Source organism: Macrotis lagotis, chromosome 7 (assembly GCF_037893015.1).
Source record: "Macrotis lagotis isolate mMagLag1 chromosome 7, bilby.v1.9.chrom.fasta, whole genome shotgun sequence".
Classification (NCBI taxonomy): Eukaryota; Metazoa; Chordata; class Mammalia; order Peramelemorphia; family Peramelidae; genus Macrotis; species Macrotis lagotis.
The window spans coordinates 65518892-65542339 of NC_133664.1; the positions used below are offsets into that span (position 1 = coordinate 65518892).

Genomic DNA, 23448 nt, shown 5'->3' on the forward strand with positions numbered 1-23448 from the left:
AGGAATGAGAGAGGATTGCTTTGAAGTCTCACACATGTATGTTATGAACACTATTTCCCCAAGAAGTTCCATGGCATCAGTTATAATGCCATGGAACAACATTGTCAAAACTGAAAGTGACTACATTAATCAATGGTAATCAACTATTGATGACTGATATAGAAGTCATATCAGAATCAGCTGTCTGTTCAAGTAAAAGTAAAACTCATTATCCAATCAGAAGGAAAAAATAAACTCAAAGACAAGACCCTTCAAATAGTTGTAATGGTTTATATCTGAGCGATTCAAACAAACTGTCAGTTCTAAGAAATGATAAATGATTGAACAAGCAAAGATATGGTATTGTTTATTACCATTTCCTGCAAAATTTTAACTAACATAGAACATTCATAACAATGAGACCAAAAGAGTTTCCAAATGAGATAATACATCATTTATTTCCTTGCTAATCAGAAAAATATGGAATCCAGGGGCAATATGGATTTGGAGACAAAGAACATAACATTGAGATTACCTGATACATTGAATTAGGTGCTTAATTTAGAGTCAGGGAAATCTGTGATCTATCCTAATTTCTAAAACTAACTTTATAATAATAGACAAGCCATTTAATTTCACCAAAGCTTAGTTTCCTCATTTGTAAAAGGAAGGAATGAATTAGCTGACTAATGTCCGTCCCTTCCAGCTCAAAATATGTGACCATATATTAAACATTTCTTGATAAGATAACAAAAAAGCAGCAAAGAGGGAAATTTTTCAGGTCTATCATTCAACAAGCATTTATAAAGTGTCCAATATGTACAAGGAAATTCTTTCCCTTCTATTTCTTTGTCCAGATAGGATATCTTGCCAATACCTGAGAGTGTTCTGTCCAAAGGAATGAAAATTTTGTTCTGAGACTATTCAAGATGTCCTGGGGCTTGGGCAGCTGGGGTTTGGGTGGCAGAGTGGATAGAGCACAGGCCCTGGAGTCAGAAGGACCTGAGTTCAATCCAACCTCAGACACTTACTAATTGTCAATGTGACCTTAGGCAAGTCACTTAACTCCATTTCCTTTTTAAAAACTGCCCTGAAGTTTATTGACTAGATTTAAGGATCATCTTTTAAACCCAAATTCCTCTTGCTCTCATTGAGTGGTCAACAATAGGTTCTAGGACAAGGCCTATTTGGTCATATTCAGGTCCTGATTGACTCAAACTGAATGCAAAAAGCAATTGTTTCTATTTTGTACAGAAATACTGAAAGTCTTCCACTCTTAGAATGATTTCTTTGACTTGGTAAAAGTGGCCACTTTGCCTCATTTCTTTCTTAACTAGCCTTATTCATTGAATGGACATTGCCTTAGTCAGACTGAGACCCATTAAAGACCTTAGCTTGAAAAGACCAATGACTCCCAATGCATCCAGAGTTATCTTCAGTTGTCCTGATCCATATCTGGCCACTTGTGTGGCCAGAGGAGAAAGTGAGACTGATGACTTTGCACAGACCTCCCTCACTTAAATCCAGGTCGCTTGCGTTTCACAACATCACAGCCCTGGTGTATCCTCGTTGAAAACAAAAGACAACAACAATATCCCCCAAATATCTAGAAATGAAGCTGTTGGAACAATAAATAAATAGGAACAACTTTGTCAAAATTTCCATATTGTTCTCTTTTAATCACTAAACAAAGATAAGCCACCGTATTTGAACAGTAGTCCTCCCTGTTCTCTAATGAATATATGTGAAATAGAAATGTTATTAAGGTGAAGTTGGAAAGAGAGTATGTTGGAAGAAATAGAATGATAATAGAAAAAAGCAGTGGTTTTCCTCTATCAAAGAGAACAATTTTTAGACTGAGAAATAGGAAATAAAAAGGATTTAAAATGCTGAAATCTGAGATAAGTAAACAGCAAAAAAGCTCAAATCACAAAGCCTGGACAAATGACCTTCTAGCATTCTAAAGAATTCAATATCTATGATGACTGATCATTTTCAATGACCTGTAAAAAATTGTTGAGAATGAAAGAAGTGCCACAATCCTAGAGAAAGGCATATGTCCCAGTTTTCAAAAAAGAACAATCACAGATTCTACAAACTAGTGAAATTCACTTTAATGCCCAAGAAAATTCTAGAATACATTGGTAAGGGGATGGTTTGTGAACATTTAGAAAACAAAGTAGCTAACACTATGCATTAACAGGGATTCAGCAAAAACTGGTAGTCTAGACCAAATTAATTTTCCACTTTTTAAAACAGGATTACTAGACTGGTAATGCTTAATGATAGCAATAATAATAGGTAACATATAATGCTTTAAGGTTTGCAAAGCACTTTACAAGTTATCTCAATTTGGGGACTTCCCCAGCAGAGCCAAAATGGTGATGTGAAGTTAGGGAGCTCCTGGAGCTTTGCCCAAAACAACTTTGAATAAAACCTGTAAACAGATCCTAAAATGACAGAGCACCCAAAAACAAAACTGAAAACAGTGAAACAACTTTTCAACAAGATACATTGGAGGAACTTCAAGAAAAAGTCTGTTTTGCAGATAAAACAAGAATATAGCCTGATGTAGGTGGGAGAGCTGGGAAACCAACATGAGACTCTTAGCCCCAGGACAGCTGAGGTCTCAGCACAGCTCCACCAGCTATGAGGGTCCCAACCTCTGCTTGGAGAGCAGGTTTCAAGCCCTGCAATACTGGTGTGATGATGGGCTCTCCTAATACAGGGAGCAGACTATGAACATTGGAAAATGGCAGTGCAAAAAAGCCAGGGAGCAGATCTCTGGCCCCTAGGAAAAAAAGTTTGGAACCAAACACCCTATACCCCAGTAACAGAGCTCACCCATCAGAATGAGTTAAAAAAACTAACCATTGTCAGATACTATTCTGATATGACAATAAAAAACACCATCTCAGAAGAGGAGAGCAGTAACAAAATGCCTCCATGTAAAAAGCCTCAAAGGAGTTTATGATGAATTGTTCTCAAATCCCAAAAGACTTCATGGAAGAGCTCTAAAAGGCTTTTAAAAACCAAAAAAAAGAGACAGGAAGAAAAATGGAGAAAAGAAATGAGTCATGCATAAAAATTATGAAAAATAAACTGAAGAAAGTAATAATTTTAAAAGAAAAATTGACCAACTGAAAAATAAAATTAATCAATTGAAAAAGAAAAAAAAAGTTAACTGAAGAAAATAAAACCTTAAAAACCAGAATTGGACCTATGGAAAAGATTAACTCAGGGATACCAAGATTCTATCACACAAAAACAAAAGTCTGAAAAATTAGAAGAAAATATAAAGTACCTCTGTGGAAAAATGACCAGCCCGAAAAATAGATTTTGAAGAGATCATTTACAAATTATTGGTCTACATGAAAGCCACAATAACAAAAAAAGAGAGCCTGGACAATATCATTCAGGAAATTATCATGTAAAACTTTGATAATATCCTTAAAAAAGAAGATAAAATGGCCCTTGAAAGCATCCATTGATCAGTCCCAGAAAGAGATCCAAAATAAAAACTCCAAGGAATATTTTAGACAAATTTCAGAATTCTCAGCTAAAGCAGCCCAAAACAAGCAGTTTAAATACCAGGGAACCATAGTCAGGATTACATTGAATTTATCAACTTCAAAATTAAAGAATCAGAGGGTTTGGAATATGATATTCTGGAGGACAAAGGAGCTTGGATTACAACCAAGAATCAAGTTTCCTGCAAAATTCAGCATACTCTTTACAGGGGAAGATGGTTTTCAGTGAAATAAAGGACTTTCAAACATATCTGATAAAAGATAAGAAGTGAATAGAATATTGGATTTTCATTTCTAAGACTCAGGAGATGGATAAAAAGGTAAATAGAAGGGGGAAATATTAATTAATAAGAATGAATTTCTTATTATGGATGTATTAGGGATATATCCCTACATGAGAAGATAATACTTGTAATTCTTGAGAATTGTATTTCAATTGGGTCAACAGAAAGAAGGATACTTGTTTTGAAATAACTATGATGTGATCAAACTTTTGGCTCTTAAGAATTGTAGTCCTATTGGGACAGTGAAAGGAAGGGTACTTGGAAAAGGGGTGGGGCTATAAATTGATTTTGATGTGATCAAACTCAGCTCTCTCTCTACACACACACACACACACACACACACTCATATATACATACATACACACATAGGTACAGTTGGAGGGATTGTTCTTGAAAAGAGGATGTCAGTATAAATTGATTATGATATAAGGATACTAATGGCTCTTGAGATCTGTACTTCTATCAGGACAGCTGAAATGCATATATTTTGATAGAGTGGATACAAGACAGCTATAGAAGTATTAGAACATTGGAAAAGAAAAAAGGATTATGCTTTAATAAGAAGGCAGGGGAATCAGAGAACAAATAATACCATATAAAGAGACACAAAGGATCTATTATGGTAGAGGGAAAGAAAGGAAGGTGTGAACACTAAGTAAATCTATCTCAACATATTTGGCTCAAAGATGAAATAATATATATTCCCAGCTGGGTTTAGAAATTTTTCCTCCCCTAAAGAGAAGCAGAAGTAGAAAAGGGGAAAGAAAAAGGAAGAAGGGGGTGATAAAAGGGAGGAAAAGTAAAACATAAAAATGAATAAAATGGGAATTGTAAAAGAAAAGGGAGGTGGATTGGGGGAAGCTAGGTGGCACAGTGGATAGAACACCTACTCTGGAGTCAAGAGTCAAGTTCAAATCCAGCCTCAGATACTTAATAATTATCTAGCTGTGTGGCCTCAGGCAAGCCACTTAACCCCATTGCCTTGAAAAATCCTAAAAAGAAGAGGAGGTGGATTGATAAAAAGGAGAATAAATTGAGGAAGGCAGTAGTCAAAAGCAAAACACTGTTGAGGAAAAATAAGAGAAAAGGAGAGAGAAAAGTTCAATTGGGAAAAGAAAGGATAAAGATCAATGTGGGTATGAACAGAATGAATTCTCCCATAAAATAGAAGTGGATAGTTGAATAGATTAAAAAACCAGAATCTTACAATATATCATTTACAGGAAACAAGAAGCAGAATGTTACAGAGTAAATGTAAAAGGTTAGAGAAGAACATATTATGCATCAGCTGAAGTAAAAAAATATATAATTAGGAATAGCAATCTTTATCTGGAACAAAGGAAAAACAAAAATAGTTCAAATTAAAAAGGAAATTATGACTTCCTAATGAAGTAGTATCAATATTAAACCAAAAAAAAGCACTAAGTGGTTTGGCATTCAAATTCATAGAGGAGAAACTTAAAGGGCTTACAGAAATATATAGACAGCAAAGCCATATTAGTGGGAGACCTCAAACTCCCTCTCTAAGAATTAGAGAAATCTAACCATAAAATTAAAAAGAGAAGGAAACTAAGGAGGTGAATAGAATTTTAGAAAATTTGGAGATGATAGACCTCTGGAGAAAATTTGAATAAGGATAGAATGAAATATACATTTTCCTTCTGCAACACAAGGCACCTTCACAAAAATCGATCATGTTTAGGACATTTCTGAAAAAATACAGAAATAGTAAATGTTTTCTTTTCAGATCATGACACAATAAAAATTTCATTTAATAGACCATAAAAATAAGCTAAAAGTTAAGCAAAAGCTAAATTACCTAATATTAAAGAATAAGCTGATCAATCAAGAAGTCATAGAAATAATCAAAGATTTCATCCAAGAAAATGATAACAATGAGACAGCTACCAAAATTTGTGAGATTTAGCCAAAGCAATAAGTTATTAGGGGAAATTTTGTGTCTCTAAAATTTATATGAATAAATTACAGAAAGAAGAGATCAATGAATTAGGCAGGAAACCAAAAGCTCCAGAAAAAAGAACAAAATAAAATTCTCCAATTAAAAACAAGTTATCTCATTTTATCCTGAGCTATATAAAGGTTTAGTTGACTTTCCCCAGGTTCATAGAACTGTCACAGCATTGGAATCCAGCTCTTTCTGACTCCATTCCAATCACTCTTTCTACTACTTTACCTAAAATTTAAAGTTTGCAAAGCACTTTCTATTCTTGTGAAATATTCTGGTAATAGTATAAATTAGCATGATATTTGAAAAAAAATCATATCCCTGTGGATGAATTAGAAAAATATTAGTTTTACAAATAGCAAAATGAACTGAAACCAGAAAATATTTTCCATAGTAACACTGGAAATTCAAATAACTTTGAAAGACTGAAGTTCACTAATTAATGCAATGATCAGCTGTTTCTAGAGCCACCAACTGGTGATGAATACTACTCACTTCCTGATAAAGAGAGTAGGGACTAATGATACAAAATGAAACAAATATTTTTGAACTTGATCAGTATAGGAATTGATGCTTGAGTATCATATTTGTTACAGGGAGTTTGTTGTTCTTTTTTTCTTTTTAATTGGGAGGGAAACATAATGAAAAAATAAATACATTTTAGTCATAAAAGGAAATAGAAAAATATATCTGAGAGTTTAGAAAGTAGTACAAAATGGAAATCAGAAAAATTCAATTATCTTAAGCTAGATTAATGGAGGACTGGTTTCCAGAATAAAGTTGGTGATTGTCGTGCAATACTCTGTCCTACTTGAGGAATTCTCACCATCACAATTTAGAAAGTACTTTGAAAACTTGGATATATCCAGAAGGTTAATCAGAATAGAGAGAGAACAAGAAACATTGCCATATAAGGACCAAATGAAGAAACTCTGGATATTTGCCTGGAGGAGAAAAAAAGACATTTGAAGAATATAATGATTGTTTTCAAATATCTTAAGGTTATTCTGTGAAAGCAGATTGATTTGTTCTTGACTTCAGAGGGGAAAACTAAAGGTGAAGATTATAAAGAAGCAGATTGTACATGTAAGATCAATTAAAATTTTCTAATCAACTAACTGTCCAATTAGAATTCTCCATTATTGCAATACTTTAAGCCTACTTGGGAGATGCAGCCTCCTTAACAATGTTTTAAAAGTCAAAGTATTCAGTTGATCTCAGTGGGCTCTTCTGAATGTCTTTCAATGGGATCACTATCACTAGAAAATTACATTAATTAGTCATAACTTCTGAGGTGCCTGAGCAGGATTGGAAGGCAATATAACTTCTTCATATCAACAGGTATTGAATGCCTATGAATTCAGTAAAGTGTGAGGCGCTGGGAAGAAAATCATACTTTCAGGATGTTCATAGACCCACCACAGAAACAGGACAAAAACTAAATGACAGTCCTTTTATTAGGCAACATAGACCAGTGTCTCATCAGTTAAAATATAGAGTTTTCAGTGATATATTTCCATGTGTTGAAGAAAAGAAAATATTTTAGTAGAACAGACCAGATGAGCACAATATCATTTGAAAAGAACATTACATTAAGAACCAAGATTCTTTAGTAATTAAAAATCTTTGGGGTTTTTATTCAATTTAACAAGTGTTCATTAAGTTGCCTCTATGTTCATTATTCTATAAAAAAGGGGAAAAAGATATAGTCCTTACCTATCTTCTGTTCTAAATGGCATCTGAAGGCCCCCCAACCCAAAGACTCTGATTCCTAAATACGTTTCCTCAAATTACTATTATTATAACTTCATTAACCAGAGACCATCATTCTAAAACCCCCCATACTTCTGAAATTCTCTAATTTCCATAATGGCACTAAGACCAGGATATCTTAGATAAAGGAATGAGAAAAACAATAAATAACTTTACCAGAAACTTTAGTAGTTTCTTAGAACAAAATAAAATACAGATACAATTGAGAAGAGCCATACTTGACACAACCTGCTGAGATAATTAGTCTACCTCATGGAAGGAAAACATTTATTATTTGGGAATGACTATGATAGGTCTATCTTTTATTGTTATACCTAAGAAATGTGGGAGAAGATTCAGAACACTCAAAAGAAGAAATGAAGAAAAAAGAAATAGCACAAATTAGCAATAATGAAAGGTATCAACAGTGGAAACAGAACCATATAAAATATAGAAGATAAAATATTTCTGAAACATGGAAGGATACCTAGTTCCTAGCATCCCATTTCTTCCAGGTTGTAAGCAGAAGATATCCCCCTTCTCTGCTAGCCTTCGTCCATTCACGAGTTCCAACTAAAGTCTCCATTTTGAGGGACCCAAACAAATTAATCTTCATTCTCCTCCCAGATATTCTTCTGACTTTCTGAACTTCATCACCTCATACTCAGAACAAATGTCTTCATCCTATCTTCATACACACACACACACACACACACACACACACACACACACAAACAAACAAATACACACAAACTCGTTTCAGTTCCCTTTTAGAGTGTAAGCTCCTTGATGGCAGGGTTTGTCTCTTTTTGCTTGTATTTGTAATCTCAGTGCTTGTCACATGGCACATAACAAGTGCTTAATGAATATCGTATTGCTTTGCCTACTATGCATAGTATAAATTGCCTGTCCCTCAATAATGTATTCTTAAATATGCAAGGCATTTCTAAAGAAGCAAGCCAAACCATCATATGATAAAGCATGTTTTCTGCTAACAAGCAAAATAATAGAACTGACTGTATGATTAAACTCATCCTTTAGTATTAGTCCAATCTTCTACAGAAAGAAATAGGACAGCAAAGGAGGAATTAAATCATTAAAAGGTTGTGTTCAATTTAAAACCAAAAATAGAAATATGTTCGTGTCTGAAATGGTGATGAATCTTAACATTGCTTCATCTACTCTCTATGATCCAAGAACTCAGAAAGGGCAGCCACTGAAATTCTTTACATGGTTAGAATCTTCTTAAACTATGGGCTCACTATATGTTATACCAACATAAATGTTATACCAACATAAGATAGATCATGTAAAAGTCATTCTGTGTAAGTAGTTCTTAGGAAAAATAAGAGAAGTTTGTTTCTGGCTCTGATCCACTGTACATTGACAAGAAAACAGCTTTGCATGCTCAAATGCAGATAATAGAATTAGATGTCTCTCCTAAAGAATGGCTTTAGTATTTTATCCTAAAATGTGACATTGAAAATTTAAAATAACTCATAGAAAAGAGTAAAACAAATAAGAAAATCATCATCCAAAGAAGAATTCATGACTTTTTTGTTAATATTGTTTCTTCATGGATATTGTACCTTGAAGTACTTTACAATGCAGGTGAAATTTTATTGTGTTTTTCCATTGAAACTAGCATTCTGGGCAGCTAGGTGTCACAGTGGATAAAGCACCAGCCCTGGAGTCAGGAGTACCTGGGTTCAAATCCAGCCTCAGACACTTAATAATTACCTAGCTGTGCGGCCTTGGGAAAGCCACTTAAACCCCATTTGCCTTGCAAAAACCTAAAAAAAAAAACCTAGCATTCTTAGACATGATATTATTGAAGAGAACATTGAATTTGAGACTGAAAGATCTGTTTTAATTCTGACTCTGACCCTTAATGCTTTTGTGACATTGGAAAAGTCATTTAGATTTCTAAAATAAATTTAGAAAATATAATACTTCAGGTTTCTATAAAATTGATTATTAGAAATTATCATCTTTGAACTTTCAAAGGTATTGCAATTTTACCTGTTGTTTAAAGAAAGCAAACTAATTAGATAATTTATCATGTGTTTCTGACTTTTGATCCTTAAGTTATTTCCTGCATCCTATCTTCTACACCAGTATCTTTCATTTGTTTAAAATGAATGTTTCTGGAAATAAAGTAAAGACTGACAGATTGCTTTCGGGGGGGAAGTAATATTGGGGGGAAATTGTAAAACTGAAATAAAATCTTTAATAAAAAATAAAATGCATGTATCCTTGAAATTTACTTTTCTTCTACCAAATTCTTCCACTTTTGTGTTTTTGAGTTCCAATTTTGTTAATTTCTTTATCAGAGCCTCTACATTTTTGGGAGAGATTCTACATTATGTATATAAATTCTTTTCTCTCATCTTACTTTGTCTTTAAAAACTCTGATTTCCAACCTAATTTCTTTTTCAACATCTGCTTTTAAAAGACATTATTGATTTTCTCTGTTTCTCTATTGAAAGCATTTTGAAATTCCTAAATACTGTTCCATGATCTGGCAATTTTATGCATTAGAAAGAGCATTGAGTTTTGAGTCAGTAAACATGGTCTGAATTCATAGCTCTTGAGTCTGTGGGATCTTTAGCATATCACTTAAGATCTCTGAGTCTCAGTTTGTCTCAATAAAGAGGGAATTGGACTTGTCTACATTAGGGTTCCTTTCAGTTCTAATTTTGTGATTCTATGGTCTGGGAGATATTTTCTTTAATTGGGAATTTTTAGTTCATGTTTATTGTTTAATACTTGTTTAATGTGTATATGTAACAAGAAAATTTAATCATTTTAGCTTCTGTCTTTAATAGCTTCATTAATCAGTTTATTCCTTCAGAATCTAATATTGTACAGACTTTCTCCTTTAGTTTTTTAACTTTCACTCTTTTTCTCATATACCCAGCAACTTATGTCTGACTTTATTTCTCTCTTTGTTCTCACCTCCTTCTGCTGTTGCATAAGAGGTTTCAAGTTCTATTTTGTTGAGCAATAGAGGGGTAGGTGGCATGATCTGTTCCACTGATTCACCATTCTATTTCTTAGCCTGATTTTTTTGATGATTGCACTTTATAATATAGCTTAAAATCTAATATGGCTAGGCCACCTTCCTTCACATTTTTATTAATTAACTTGATATTCTTCACCTGTAATATTCCAGATGAATATTGTCATTATTTCTTCTAGCACTATAAAATAATTCTGGATGGTTTGATTGGAATAGCATTAAATAATTAAATTAATTTAGGCAGAATTGCTATTTTTACTATACTGACTTGACCTACCCATGAACAATTCATATTTCGCCAATTGTTTTGATCTGACTTTATCTGTATGAAAAGTATGTGTTCATATTACTCCTGAATTTTGTCTTGTCAGGTAGACTCATGTAGTTATTTTAAACTGAATTTCTCTTTCTATCTCTTTCTGCTGCATTTTGCTGTTAATATAATGAAAATCTAAAGTATTTTATAGCTTTATTTAATAATCTTCAATCTTGAAGTTGTAAATTATTTCAGTGAATTTTTTTGGTTTATTCTTTAGGATTCTTTGTTTACCATTGTATCATCTGAAAAGAGTGATAGTTTTGTTTCCTCATTGCCTCTTCTAATTCCTTCAATTTTGTTTTCTTCTTTTATTTCAATAGCTAACATTTCTAGAACAGTGTTAAATAAAAGTGATAGTAAGGCTTCTCCCTATATTATTGGGAAGGCTTCTAACTTGTCCAATTAAAGATAATGTTTTCTTGGTGGTTTTAGATACTTATCATTAGAAGGAAAGTTCTATCTATTCCTATACTTTCTAGTATTTTTAATAGGAATGTATATTGTATGTTGTCAAAAGCTTTTTCTGAATCTATTGAGATAATCATCAGACTGTTATGTTTTTGTTACTTATGTGGACAATTATGCTAATAATTTTCCTAATATTGAACTAGTCCTTAATTTCTGATATAAATCCCACCTGGTAATAAGGTCTAGGCATTTTGATGTATTGTTGTAATCTCATTGCCAGTATTTTATGTAAACATTTTCCTTCAGTATTTGTTAGGGAAATTTGGTTTATAGTTTTTCTTTCACTATTTTTGTTCTTCCTGTTTTGGGGATCAGCACCATATTTGTGTCATAAAAAGAATTTGATTGGCATCCTTTGTTGAATATTTTTCTAAATAATTTGTTGAATTTATTTAGTCCTTAAATATTTGGTAGAATTCTCTTATGAATTCATCTGGTCCTGGGAAATTTTTCCTTAGGGTAATACTTGTGTAAATATAAGGAATTAATATTTTTGTAAATATTTATCCATTTCACTTAGATAATCAGATTTATTGATAAATAAATTGAGCAAAATAATGATTGAATTTCATATTGATTGGTGGTAAATTCATTCTTTTCATTTTTGATACAGTAATTTATCTTTCTTCTTTTTTAAATCAAATTAACCATGGTTTATCTTTTTTAATTTTTTTCACAAAACTTGCTCTTAGTTTTCTTTATTAGTTCAATGGTTTTATTAATTTTATTAATTTCTCCTTTTATTTTTCCAGTTTGGTGTCTAACTGGTGATTTTTTACTTTGGTCTTTTTCTAGCTTTTTTTTCAAATGAATGTGTTACCCACCACCCTCCTATTTTCCCCATCTCTATGAAAAGTTCTTCCTTTTGTGCACTCTTTTGGACTTTCCTATATCTTCTTCTTTATTTTCCTATATCTTCTTCTTATTTAGTCACCAAGAGAAGAATGTGATAACTAACCTACTTCAGCTCTCAAGATTTTTCTGTTTTTACCAGTCAGAAAGAATCGTTATGTTGCAAAAGTGAAATAGTGTTTCTTTTTTCAGTATGTCCGTTTTCCCCTACTTCAGAGATATTAGTCCTCATAAATGGCAAATCCAGTCATGTCATTCTGTCGCTCATAAAGACTCAATATTTTTCCAGTATTTACTGAATTAAATTCATCCGTCTTAGTCTACCTTTTGAGTTTCTCCATTTACTGGACCAAACCTAATTTCCATCATTACCAGCACACTCCTTCCTCAGAACATAGCCAGGGCAAATGCTATTCTTAAACAATTACAACATTCCAACCTCAGTGCTATTGCTAATGCTTCCTCTGCCTGAAATAAATTTCATCTCTGCTTCACCGCCACCCCAAATCACCATAATCACCATCTTTACCATCTATACCTATTGAAATTCCAAACATTTTTCAAGACCAAAAATCAAATATGGTCTTTGTCTCTAAGCCTCCATTCTTCATATGATTAAATAAGCTTGAACTAAAGGATCTCCATTGCTAATGTTTTCTTATTGTAGGTATTAAAATACAAGTGTTATTCTCTCTTTTTCCCTAGTCATGTTTTGAAAATTCTTGATAATAGTCCTTTTTTGCTTTTCTGTCAGCATTGAGTCAACCCAAATAACAAGTATTTTGAAGTGAAGCCTATGATGTTTCAAGTTACTCATCTCTGCCCTATGTGACCTATCACATAAGCACTTTAGTAGGATTTGACACAAGCAAATAGAAATGACAAATGCTTTTGTTTGGACCTTAACCTTCAGTGGTTTCAATGGAAGTCATATACAAAAACCACTTTTGAACTTTTCTGTTGCCATTTAAACTGTAATATGCTGTCATCATGGCCTGTCTAATAGTAAAAACCATAAGCCTGCAGAAGTCTGCCAAGGTAACCTTGAAGAGGAAGAAGCTTTATAATTTATAAAGCTTAGGGTCCAATTTTTGTGCCTAGTAAACAGAATTGTCTATTATGTACTTCTTAAGAAGTGACAAAGGACTCTGCTTATTTTTGCTCTTACAATGGCTACAGCTTACTTCAGCACTTTAGGGACTTGTAATTTTCTCAGTGTGGGTATTTGCTCCATCAGTGCGATGCAGGTGGTAGTCCCTTCTATTTAGTCAAAAGTCTTTGCTAGTTGCTATGACCAAAAAATATGCATTCTCTGTTGTTCAACCTCTGATAATGAGCCTCTCTGACTATAACTCTTGGATGCAGAACACTTTGAGAATATTCATTGGTTTTGTGCCTTCTTTTCTACCCCCAGCACCCAGGACAGAGCTTGTCAATATAGTAGGTGTTTAATATGTTTGCTGACTATTTACTGAAAAACTTTATCATCATCCCAGCTCTTGAAACCTTTCCAACTTGCTAAAACTAAGTATGATTTGGTAAAGCTTGTGATCCATAAGGATAGCCTTTGAGATCACAGTGTCACCCTAATAATACAATGAAGTATCAGACAACAGATAAAGGCAACTACAAGATACACAGGGTAGAGCTCTGGACTCAATCTCCTTCAGCCTCAGTTTCTTTATCTGTAAGTAGGGATAATCTTAGCACCAATAGCTCACAGTTGTTGTGAGGATAAAATGAAATCATTTGTAAAGCTTTATACAAATCTCAAATTTCTATCTGAATGCTAGCTATCATTATTAGGTGTTTAATTATTTAAGTGAGATGTTTTTGTCCCCCGGAGTTTCTCAAAAAAATGAGATGCCTCATTCTGTCTTTAAAGATAAGCTTTTATTATTGTCTATTGTAATCATAATGGGAAAATATCCTGTTATAGCAGAAGAACTGTTATATTTGACATCCGAAGACATGGATTCCCATTCTAGCTCTGCCACTAAGTACCGATGTGATTTTGGGCCGACCACTTCACCTCTCGAGCTTAGTTAGTTTTCTCATTTATAAAATGAGGAAGTTGCACTACATAACCTTGATTGTCTCTTCCAATTCTAAATCCCTTATCCTGTGACTCCAAACATAGCAGGTAAAAGATGAAAGACAGAGGATACAAATGTTCAAGTTTCCAAATATATCAATTTATTGAGCAAAATATACCAAGTTCCAAAAAAATCCATTGCTCAGGTCTCCTCAATTTTGACACTGAATCCTATATACAAAGGGAGACAGATTTTTATATATTAAAAATAATTGATCAAATAAGACCAATTAATTGAAAGAAAATAATGAACCAGGATATAAAATTAGGAAACTTGATTTCTAATTAGAGGAAAGATTAGAAACTTTTCAAGTTGGGAGGGATAAAGTGAACAGGTGAAATTCGCTAAAATCAAAAAAGGTGCCCCTCTTCCCTCATGCCTATATTCAATCAATGGAACATGAAAACAATAACTGATTGACTAGCAGAGGGCAAGTTTTTCAAAGTCATTGATTGGCTGAGATGCATAATTGTAAGGAAATTCCTTGCAGCAGTCCTTGGGTCTGACTTGGTTTCTGGTTAGCGTAGCCTAGATTCATAGTTAAGTGACTCTAAGCAGCAGGTAGAGGTAAACACAGCTTCCCATTCAAAGTTCAAACAATGTTATAAAGTTTTCTTGTAGTTTCTAAAATTGAATCATTTTCTCACAAGATAATTGATTTGAAAGGAACACAAGCTAGCTCCAGAATTGAGTTATAAGATAGAGTCAGTGTGGTTCACTCATTTTCCACCACCACTTGTTGTTCCAATACCCTCATAATCAAATTATAGAATTCAGGATTTCACAAGTATATCCTGGGGTTTTTCTACCACCATGTCTTTAATCTTACAACTTTTTTTTTGCCTGTAATGCACATACATACACACACAAACATATATACACACACATAAACACACACACACACACACACATCCCTTTAAGACTTATTGAAATTCTATTCATCCTTTCTGGCCCAGCTCAATTGTTACTTCCTCCATAAAGCCTTCTCTGATAATTGTAGCCAGAAATACTCTTAACCACCTCTGAACTCCAGAATTCCACTTTTAGGTTATTTATTTTGAATAAGCACTTCAGATGAACAGAGCTTAGACTTTTATTAGAGAAAGTAAGTAAATTGGATGGCATTTGGGGAAAAAATGATTCTTTTCTTTTTTGCTGGCACACACACACACAAATTTAATACTCATAGTAATCCGATGGTACCATAAGGCTACAAATCATGAAATACAATGTCAGTGGTCTCTAATGACCCAAAATTGTTGGTCACCCAGATAGCAATGGGGAGACACTTGTTAAGCATTGATAGGCTATAGTATTTTACAGACGGGTAGTAGTATACAATGAGGCTAGAAAGGTCTGAATGCCAAGTTGTGGAGTTGGGTAGAAATAGAATAGAATAGAAAGAGACTAGAAAACCAGGAAACTATTCTGAACAGAAGAGTGATGTAAACACAACTTTGTATATCTAATAGCATTATATGTAATATGGGATGGAAAGGAACAATTATCAGAGGCAAGAAACCCAGTAAGGAAGCTACTTAAATATTTCTGGTGAGTAATAATGAAGACCTAAGGATAATAACAATGAGCTCAAAGAGGAGGGGTTAAGTCTAAGCATTATTTCAGAGGTAAAAACAATTATATATCATGACTGGTTGGATATGGGAGTTGGAGAGAAAAAAATCAAAAACAAATTTAATTTTCATAGAATTTAGAGCTTGAAGAGACTTTGAGTCTATCTGGTCTAATTGCCTTTATTTTACAGATGATTAAAATTGAGACCCAGACAGGTTAAGTGACAAATAAAGGTCATACAAATAGCAATTTGAAGGTTAGAGTTCAAAATCAAGCTCATTGACTTCACATGCTTTAAAAAAGGTTACTGAATAAATGCTTTGAAAATAAAGAGATCAGAAAGTTGAGCAGGTTTGCAGGAAATGATTCAAGTTGAGTTTGGGGCATGATGATTCTAATATTGTCATTAATGAAATTCACATTGCAGCTGTCACCTTCTTGATTGAAAATTTATGAAAATAACTATTTCTGGAGATGTCAAATGACATTTCATGTTTGGATAATGGATTTAATTTTGATGAAACCTTCTTTATCCCTGATCAGAAGAAAATTCTATAAATTCTTGGAGTATAGTTTATGAAGCATTTAAGCATTGTCATGCCTCATCTTCATTCTAAAAGACTTTGAGATATCTGTATTTCTTTGCATAAAAATTAGACTTCCATTTATTACTGTATTAAACATTCTATCTAAAGAAAGCTGCTAGCACTGTGGGGGAAAATAAAATGATGCTGTTAGATTACAAATATTGTATAGAAAAGGAATTTTATTATAATAGGAACACATGGAATTTTAAAAAAAAATGACTATTGAGTATTCTCTTATCCACTAATTAAGTGGCTAAAAATAATTTTCCAAGAGAAAGTAACTAAATGATTTTTTTCTATGTATCTACCTATTACAGAATGAATATCTAAATGAAGAGGTTGATGCTAGAGTTATTGAATATGAAGACAATCGGCCTATCTTAGATATGTTTCTGGAGAAACCAATGGGTTTACTCTCTCTACTTGATGAAGAGAGTCGATTCCCTAGAGCCACTGATCAGACCCTTGTTGGTAAGTGAATTTTGCACAGTGAACTTTTAATCAGATTAAAACCCCTTTCCTTTCAACAGTATATCCCTCTAAAATGCATTCTAATTCTAAAATATTATGACCCTATGTTACAATTAAGCCACTAATTCTATACTTTTCCAACAATGAGATTTCTAACAATCTCATTCATTCTGGAAACAAGAAGATAGCTGATACAAGGTCAATGTACTTTAATCATGGCCGTGGCCACTTTTTTTAATGTTTTTATTTGGTTTTTTAATGTTTTCCTTTTGTCCTTTAATTTTTAGTTCTTAACCTCACTCTTACCCATGCTAGCTACTGAGAAGGCAAGCAATGTATCAATTATACATGTGAAATCATACAAACATTTTTGCAGATTAACTATATTACAAATAAGCAAGGAAAATAAAGTGAGAAAATTAAAACTTTAATTTGTATTCGAGTTGATAAATTCTCTCTCTCTCTCTCTCTCTCTCTCTCTCTCTCTGAAAGTGAATAGCATTTTTCATTATGAATTCTTCAGAATTGTGTTGGATCAAGGTCTTGATAAGAATAGCTAAATATTTCACAGTGGATCATTACAATATTCCTGTTCTTGTGTGTAATGACCTCCTGGAACAGCTCACCTTATTTTGAATCAGTTTATATAATTATTCCCAGGTTCTGCTGAAGTCATCCTTCTCACCGTTTCTTTTAACACTATAGTATTTCATCTTAATCAGGCACCACAACTAGTTCGACCATTTCCCAATTGAGTGGCATATCCTCAATTTTCAATTTTTTTTCACAAGATGAGTTACTCTAAATATTTCTGACAAATGGATCCTTTTCCATTTTCTTTGATGATCTAGACATAGTGCTGGTATTGCTAGGTCAAAGAATATATATATATATATAGTTTTATAGCCCTTTGAACATAGTTCTGAATTATTCTCCAGAATTGTTGAATCAGTTTATAACTTTACCAACAATGCATTAGTATCCCTATTTTCCCATATCCCCTCCAGCATTTTAGCATTTTCTTATTTTGCTACATTAAGTTCACACTCTGTTAGGTGTAAATTATTTTAATGTGCATTTCTCTAATCATAAGAAATTAAATACATTTTTCATGTGACTATTGATAGCTTTGATTAGTAGTGAATTAATGTCCCTATTTTCCCATATCCCCTCTAGCATTTGTCATTTCTAACAAGTGTGAGGTGGAAACCCAGTCTTAATTTCCATTTCTATTACCAATAGTGCTTTAGAGCATTTTTATGTGACCAAAGTTAATGTTGATTTCTTCTCAAAACTGTCTTTTAATATCCTTTGACCATTTATTCATTGGGAAATGGTTTTTACTTTTATAAATTTAACTTAGTGCCCCATTTTCTTGAGAAATGAAGACTTTATCACAGAAACCTGCTCTAAATATTTTTAATACTATGCTGTCTATGGTATCTTTTAGCAAAATGTATTTACCAAATTATCTCTTTTAATTGGGCTTATTTTTGCTTTGTCTAAAATCATGATTTCTACTCTACTCTTTTTTACTTCAGATGAATCATAATATATTCTGCTCCTGCATCTTATTTTAACTCTGTGTGTATCTTTCTATTTAATGTGTTTCTTGTTAACAATATACTGTTGGGCTCTGGTTTCTAATCTAGTCTGCCATCTACATCTACTTTTTTGGGTGAATTCATTCCATTCACATACTCAGTTATGATTCCTAACTATATATGTCTCTCCATCATATGTGTTTTCTTCTTCTTCTTCTTCTTCTTCTTCTTCTTCTTCTTCTTCTTCTTCTTCTTCTTCTTCTTCTTCTTCTTCTTCTTCTTCTCTCTCTCTCTCTCTCTCTCTCTCTCTCTCTCTCTCTCCTCAAAAGTCTGTTTTGCTTCTGACAATGGCTTCTACCCATCTGTTCTCCAAATTATCATATCTCCCTTTCTTTTATCTTTTATCCCCTCCCCCTTACTTCCCTATAGGGTAAGATAGATTTCTATACCCAAGTATGTGTGTGCGTGTGTATTTGTGTTACTTTCTCTTACAAAATCTTTTCCTTGGGTGTCTCTTTTATGTGAGATAATTTTTCCCATTCTTTTTCTCCCTTCCCCCTTCTTCTAGTATATTCTGATTTTTCACTCATTTTTTTTAGATCATCCCAACATAACAGACTTACACTCATGTCATCTTTGTAGAATTCTTCTAACTGCCCTAATAGTGAAAGTTTTTAAGAGTTACATGAATCATCTTCCTATATAGGATTATAAACAATTCAATCTTGTTAAATGTTTTACAATTTCTCTTTCCTGTTCACTTTTTTATGCTTCTCTTAAATCTTGTATTATTTGAAATCAAGTTTTCTATACAATTCTACCCTTTTAATCAAGAAGCTTGAAAGTCCCTAATTTAAAGAAAAGGTCCATTTCTTCCCATGAAGGATTATACTCAGTTTTTCTGAGCAGGTAATTCTTGATTTTTAATCCTAGCTCCTTTGCCCTCTGAAATATCATATCCCAAGCTTTCCTGCTCCTTTAATTGGAAGATGCTAAATCTTATATGATCCTAACTATAACTTTAAAGTATTGACATGGTTTCTTTCTGGCTGTTTGCAATATTTTCCTCCTTGACCTGAATTTTAACTATAATATTTCTGGGAATTTTATATCCAGTGAGTTCTTTCAATTCTATTCTACTGTGTGAATTTATTTATTTATGTATATATTTATTTATTTAGGTTTTTTACAAGGCAATGGGGTTAAGTGACTTGCCCAGGGTCACACAGCTAGGTAATTATTATGTGTCTGAGGTCAAATTTGATCTCAGGTTCTCCTGACTTCATGGCAAGTGCTGTATCCACTGTCACCAGGCTGCCCCCTCTAACTCTCTGAATTTAAGATAATAGGGTAGTTTTCCTTTATAATTCCTTGATATAAGATTTCTAGATTCATTTTGTAATCATGCCTTTCAGGTAGTCTAATAATTTATAAATTATCTCTCTGATCTAATTTCCAAATTGGTTGTTTTTCTACTTGTATAGTTCACATTTTCTTCTTTGCTTTACGTTCTTTTGATTTTGTGTTATTATTTCTTAATTTCTAATTTTTTAAGGAATAATTTTCTTCAGTGAGCATTTGACATTTTTCCATTTGGTCTATTCAGATTTTTAAGGAGTTCTTTTCTTCAGTAATTTTCATCTTTTTCCATTAGTATAATTTTTGTTTCTTAAGATAATTATTTTCTTCAAATTTTTGTGCTTCTTTTACCAATGTTTTCTTTTTTTTTCAATTTTCTTTAATCACTTTCATTTCTGTCCCCAATTTTTCTTCTGCCACTGTAATCTCTTTCTTTAATGTCTAAGAAATTCTTGTTGGATTTGGATCCAAACTGTATTTTCTTATGACTTGGTTATAACTGTTTTCATGTTGCTGTCTTATAAATTTAATTTTTAATCTTCCCTGTAACACATTAAAGTATTATAGTCACTGTTTTCCTAGTCTGCACTCTGATCTTTCATTAGGAATATCCAATTTTATGTAGTTCAAGCACTAGTATTCCACTCTGGCCTAGAATGGTGACCAGGGCCCCTCTCCCCTACACCCAACCACAAGCACTCCTCTCTACCCGTATGAACTTCATCCCAAAGCTGCATATGGGTAATGGAGTTGCCAGACACTGGCAGATCCTGCACTTAGTAGTGTCAGCAAAGGAACCTTATATAATCTCTTTCTGACCAATTGTCATATCCTGAAGCTATTATTGATGTTATATTACTACCTCCAAGATCCTTACTTGGTGGTGTTGCTGCTGCTGCTGCTGCTGCTACTGCTGCTGCTGCTGCTGCTGCTGCTGCATGCCCCAGTGTCACAGACTACTTCTGCCTACCTCCTAGACTTTCTAAACTGTCATGGACTTGAAAAATTTCTCACCTTGACCTTTTGTTGGTTCTTCCACTTCAGAATTCAATGTTATTTTTAAGTTGGTTGGAGGAGAATGTTGGGAGAATTCTTCTGAGTTACTGCCTATATTTCTCTATCTTTGCTTTACCTCCTCCACCTTCCCCTGCCATGGGAGTGCCATGGCTGCTTTCAAGTAGAACTTTCCTAGGTCCTGAGAACTTATCTAATCCAAAATTAGAAGCAATAAGCAAAGGGATAGAGCACTGAAAGAAGTCAAAAATTCAGGAAATTGATAACTGAGTGAAAGATGACACTGGTAGCAGTCAATAAATATTTATTAAATGTCTACCTTTATACCAGACATTTTGATAAAAAGATACATAGAAGAAAAGAAATTAAAAAAAACATATTCTATAATAACCTTGGGTCATTTAGAGTAGATTCAAACAACCTTATACAAGTCCGTGGCCCAATGAAAGCATTTTGATATCACATATACCACAATATAATCAGACATTTTCAAAATGAAAACCCTGGGACATTAAGAAATGATTAAAGTACATTTGGCATACTCTGCTTAATAGGTAGGTGAAGTGTGAAATAAATTTTGAAAGCATTCCACCAAATGTGATTTCTTTTTAATTTCAGTGTTGAAATGGAAAAGCTTTAGTTATCTTCTCAAAAAACATCATGGATTTCTTTAATGATGTCAGATAAGTGATGTTGGGGTAGACTTATATTCCACTTACATTCTACATGGTTAAAATCTAGGGGTTTTTTTTTCCTCTCATTAACTTTTTTTTTCTTTTTCTTTTTTATCAATTTTTTTATCAATTTGTTTCTTATTTCATTTTTCCAATTACATGTTATGGAAGTTTTTCAACATTCATCCAAATAGCTATTACAACTGTATTTGACTAGTTATGAACTATATTATCCCCATTCAGAGGAAGAAAAGCAAAAACGATGATTTTCTTGAGTTCCCTAAGTATACCAACATATCATCTGCAAATAGTGAAAGATTTGCTTCCTCATTGTCAATCTTTTTTCTATAATTGCTAAAGCTAACATTTCTAATACAATATTGAATAGCAATGATGATAACGGACATCTTTGTTTCACCCCTGATCTAATTGGAAATGCTCCAATTTTATCCCCATTACATATAATATTTGTTGGCGGTTTTAGATATATACTGGTTATCATTTTAAGGAAAACTTCATTTATTCCTATACTCCCAAGTTTTTTTTTAAATAGGAATAAACATTGTCCTTTGTCAAAGTCCTTTTAGGCTTATTGGGATTATCATATCATTATTGATATGTTCAGTTATGTTGAGTATTTTCCTGATATTGAACCATCCCAGTCTACCTGGTATATATCCTACCTGATCATGGTATATTATCCAAGGAATAACTTCATGTAATCTCCTCTAAAATTTTATTTAAGTTTTGTGCATCAATGGTCTTTAGGGAGATTAGTCTATAATTTTCTTTTACTGTTTTAGTTCTTCCCAGTTTAGGTATCAGCACCATATTGGTGTCATAAAAGGAATTTAGTAGAACTCGTTCTTCTCTTATTTTTTAAAATAGTTTATGTAAAATTGTAATTAATTGTTCCTTAAATGTTGGTAGAATTCACTTATAAATTCATCTGGACTTGGAGACTTTTGCTTAGTGATTTATTGATGGTTTCTTCAATTTCTTTTTCTGTAATGGGGTTGTCTAAGTATTTTATTTCCTCTGGTTAATCTGGGTAGGTTATATTTTTGTAAATAGTCATACATTTCATTTATTTTATTATTGGCATAAAGTTGGACAAAATAGCTCCAAATTACCTCTTTAATTTCCTCCTTATGGGGGTGAATTCACAATTTTAATTTCTGATACTGATAATTAGGTTTTCTTCTTTATTTTTTTAATCAAAATAACCAAAGGTTAATCTATTTTATTGGGGTTTTTTGTGGTTTTTTTAGTTTTTGCAAGGCAATGGGGTTAAGTGGCTTGCCCAAGGCCACACAGCTAGGTAATTATTAAGTGTCTGAGGCCAGATTTGAACTCAGGCACTCTTGACTCCAAGGCCAGTGCTCTATCGACTATGCCACCTAGCCACCCCTATTTTATTGTTTTTTAATAAAATCAACACTTGATTTTATTTTTTAGAACAATAGTTTTCTTGCTTTCAATTTCATTAATCTCTCCTTTAATTTTCAGAATTTCTAATTTAGTATTTAATTGGGGTTCATTAATTTAGTCTTTTTCTAGCTTTTTTAGTTTATTCCCAATTCACTGATCTCTTTCTCTATTTTTTTCATATAAGCATTTAGAGATATAAAATTTCCCCTCAAAACTTCTTTGGTGGCATCCCATAAATTTTGGTATGATATCTCATTGTTATTTTCTTGTATGAAATGATTGATTATTTCTATGATTTGTTGTATGATCCATTTGTTCTTTAAAATTACATTATTTAATTTCCAATTAATATTTGGTTTATCTTTCCATGGTCCTTTATTACATGTAGTTTTTATTGTATCATGATCTGAAAAGTATGCATTTATTATTTCTGCCTTTCTGCATTTCTTTGTAAGATTTTTATGCCCTAATTCATGATCAATTTTGGTATAGGTGCCACGTATGGCAGAGAAAAAGGTATATTCT

At 32.8% G+C, this 23448-nt stretch overlaps 1 protein-coding gene across 1 annotated transcript in view; it reads left to right on the forward strand.

Annotated features, from left to right (window-relative positions):
- Positions 1-23448, forward strand: part of MYO3A (myosin IIIA) — a 259420-nt gene that overhangs the window by 162802 nt on the left and 73170 nt on the right. Inside the window, exon 19 of the mRNA XM_074195073.1 lies at positions 16748-16901. Within this exon, the coding sequence (XP_074051174.1) occupies positions 16748-16901 (154 nt within the window). The remainder of the gene's footprint in view (positions 1-16747; positions 16902-23448) is intronic.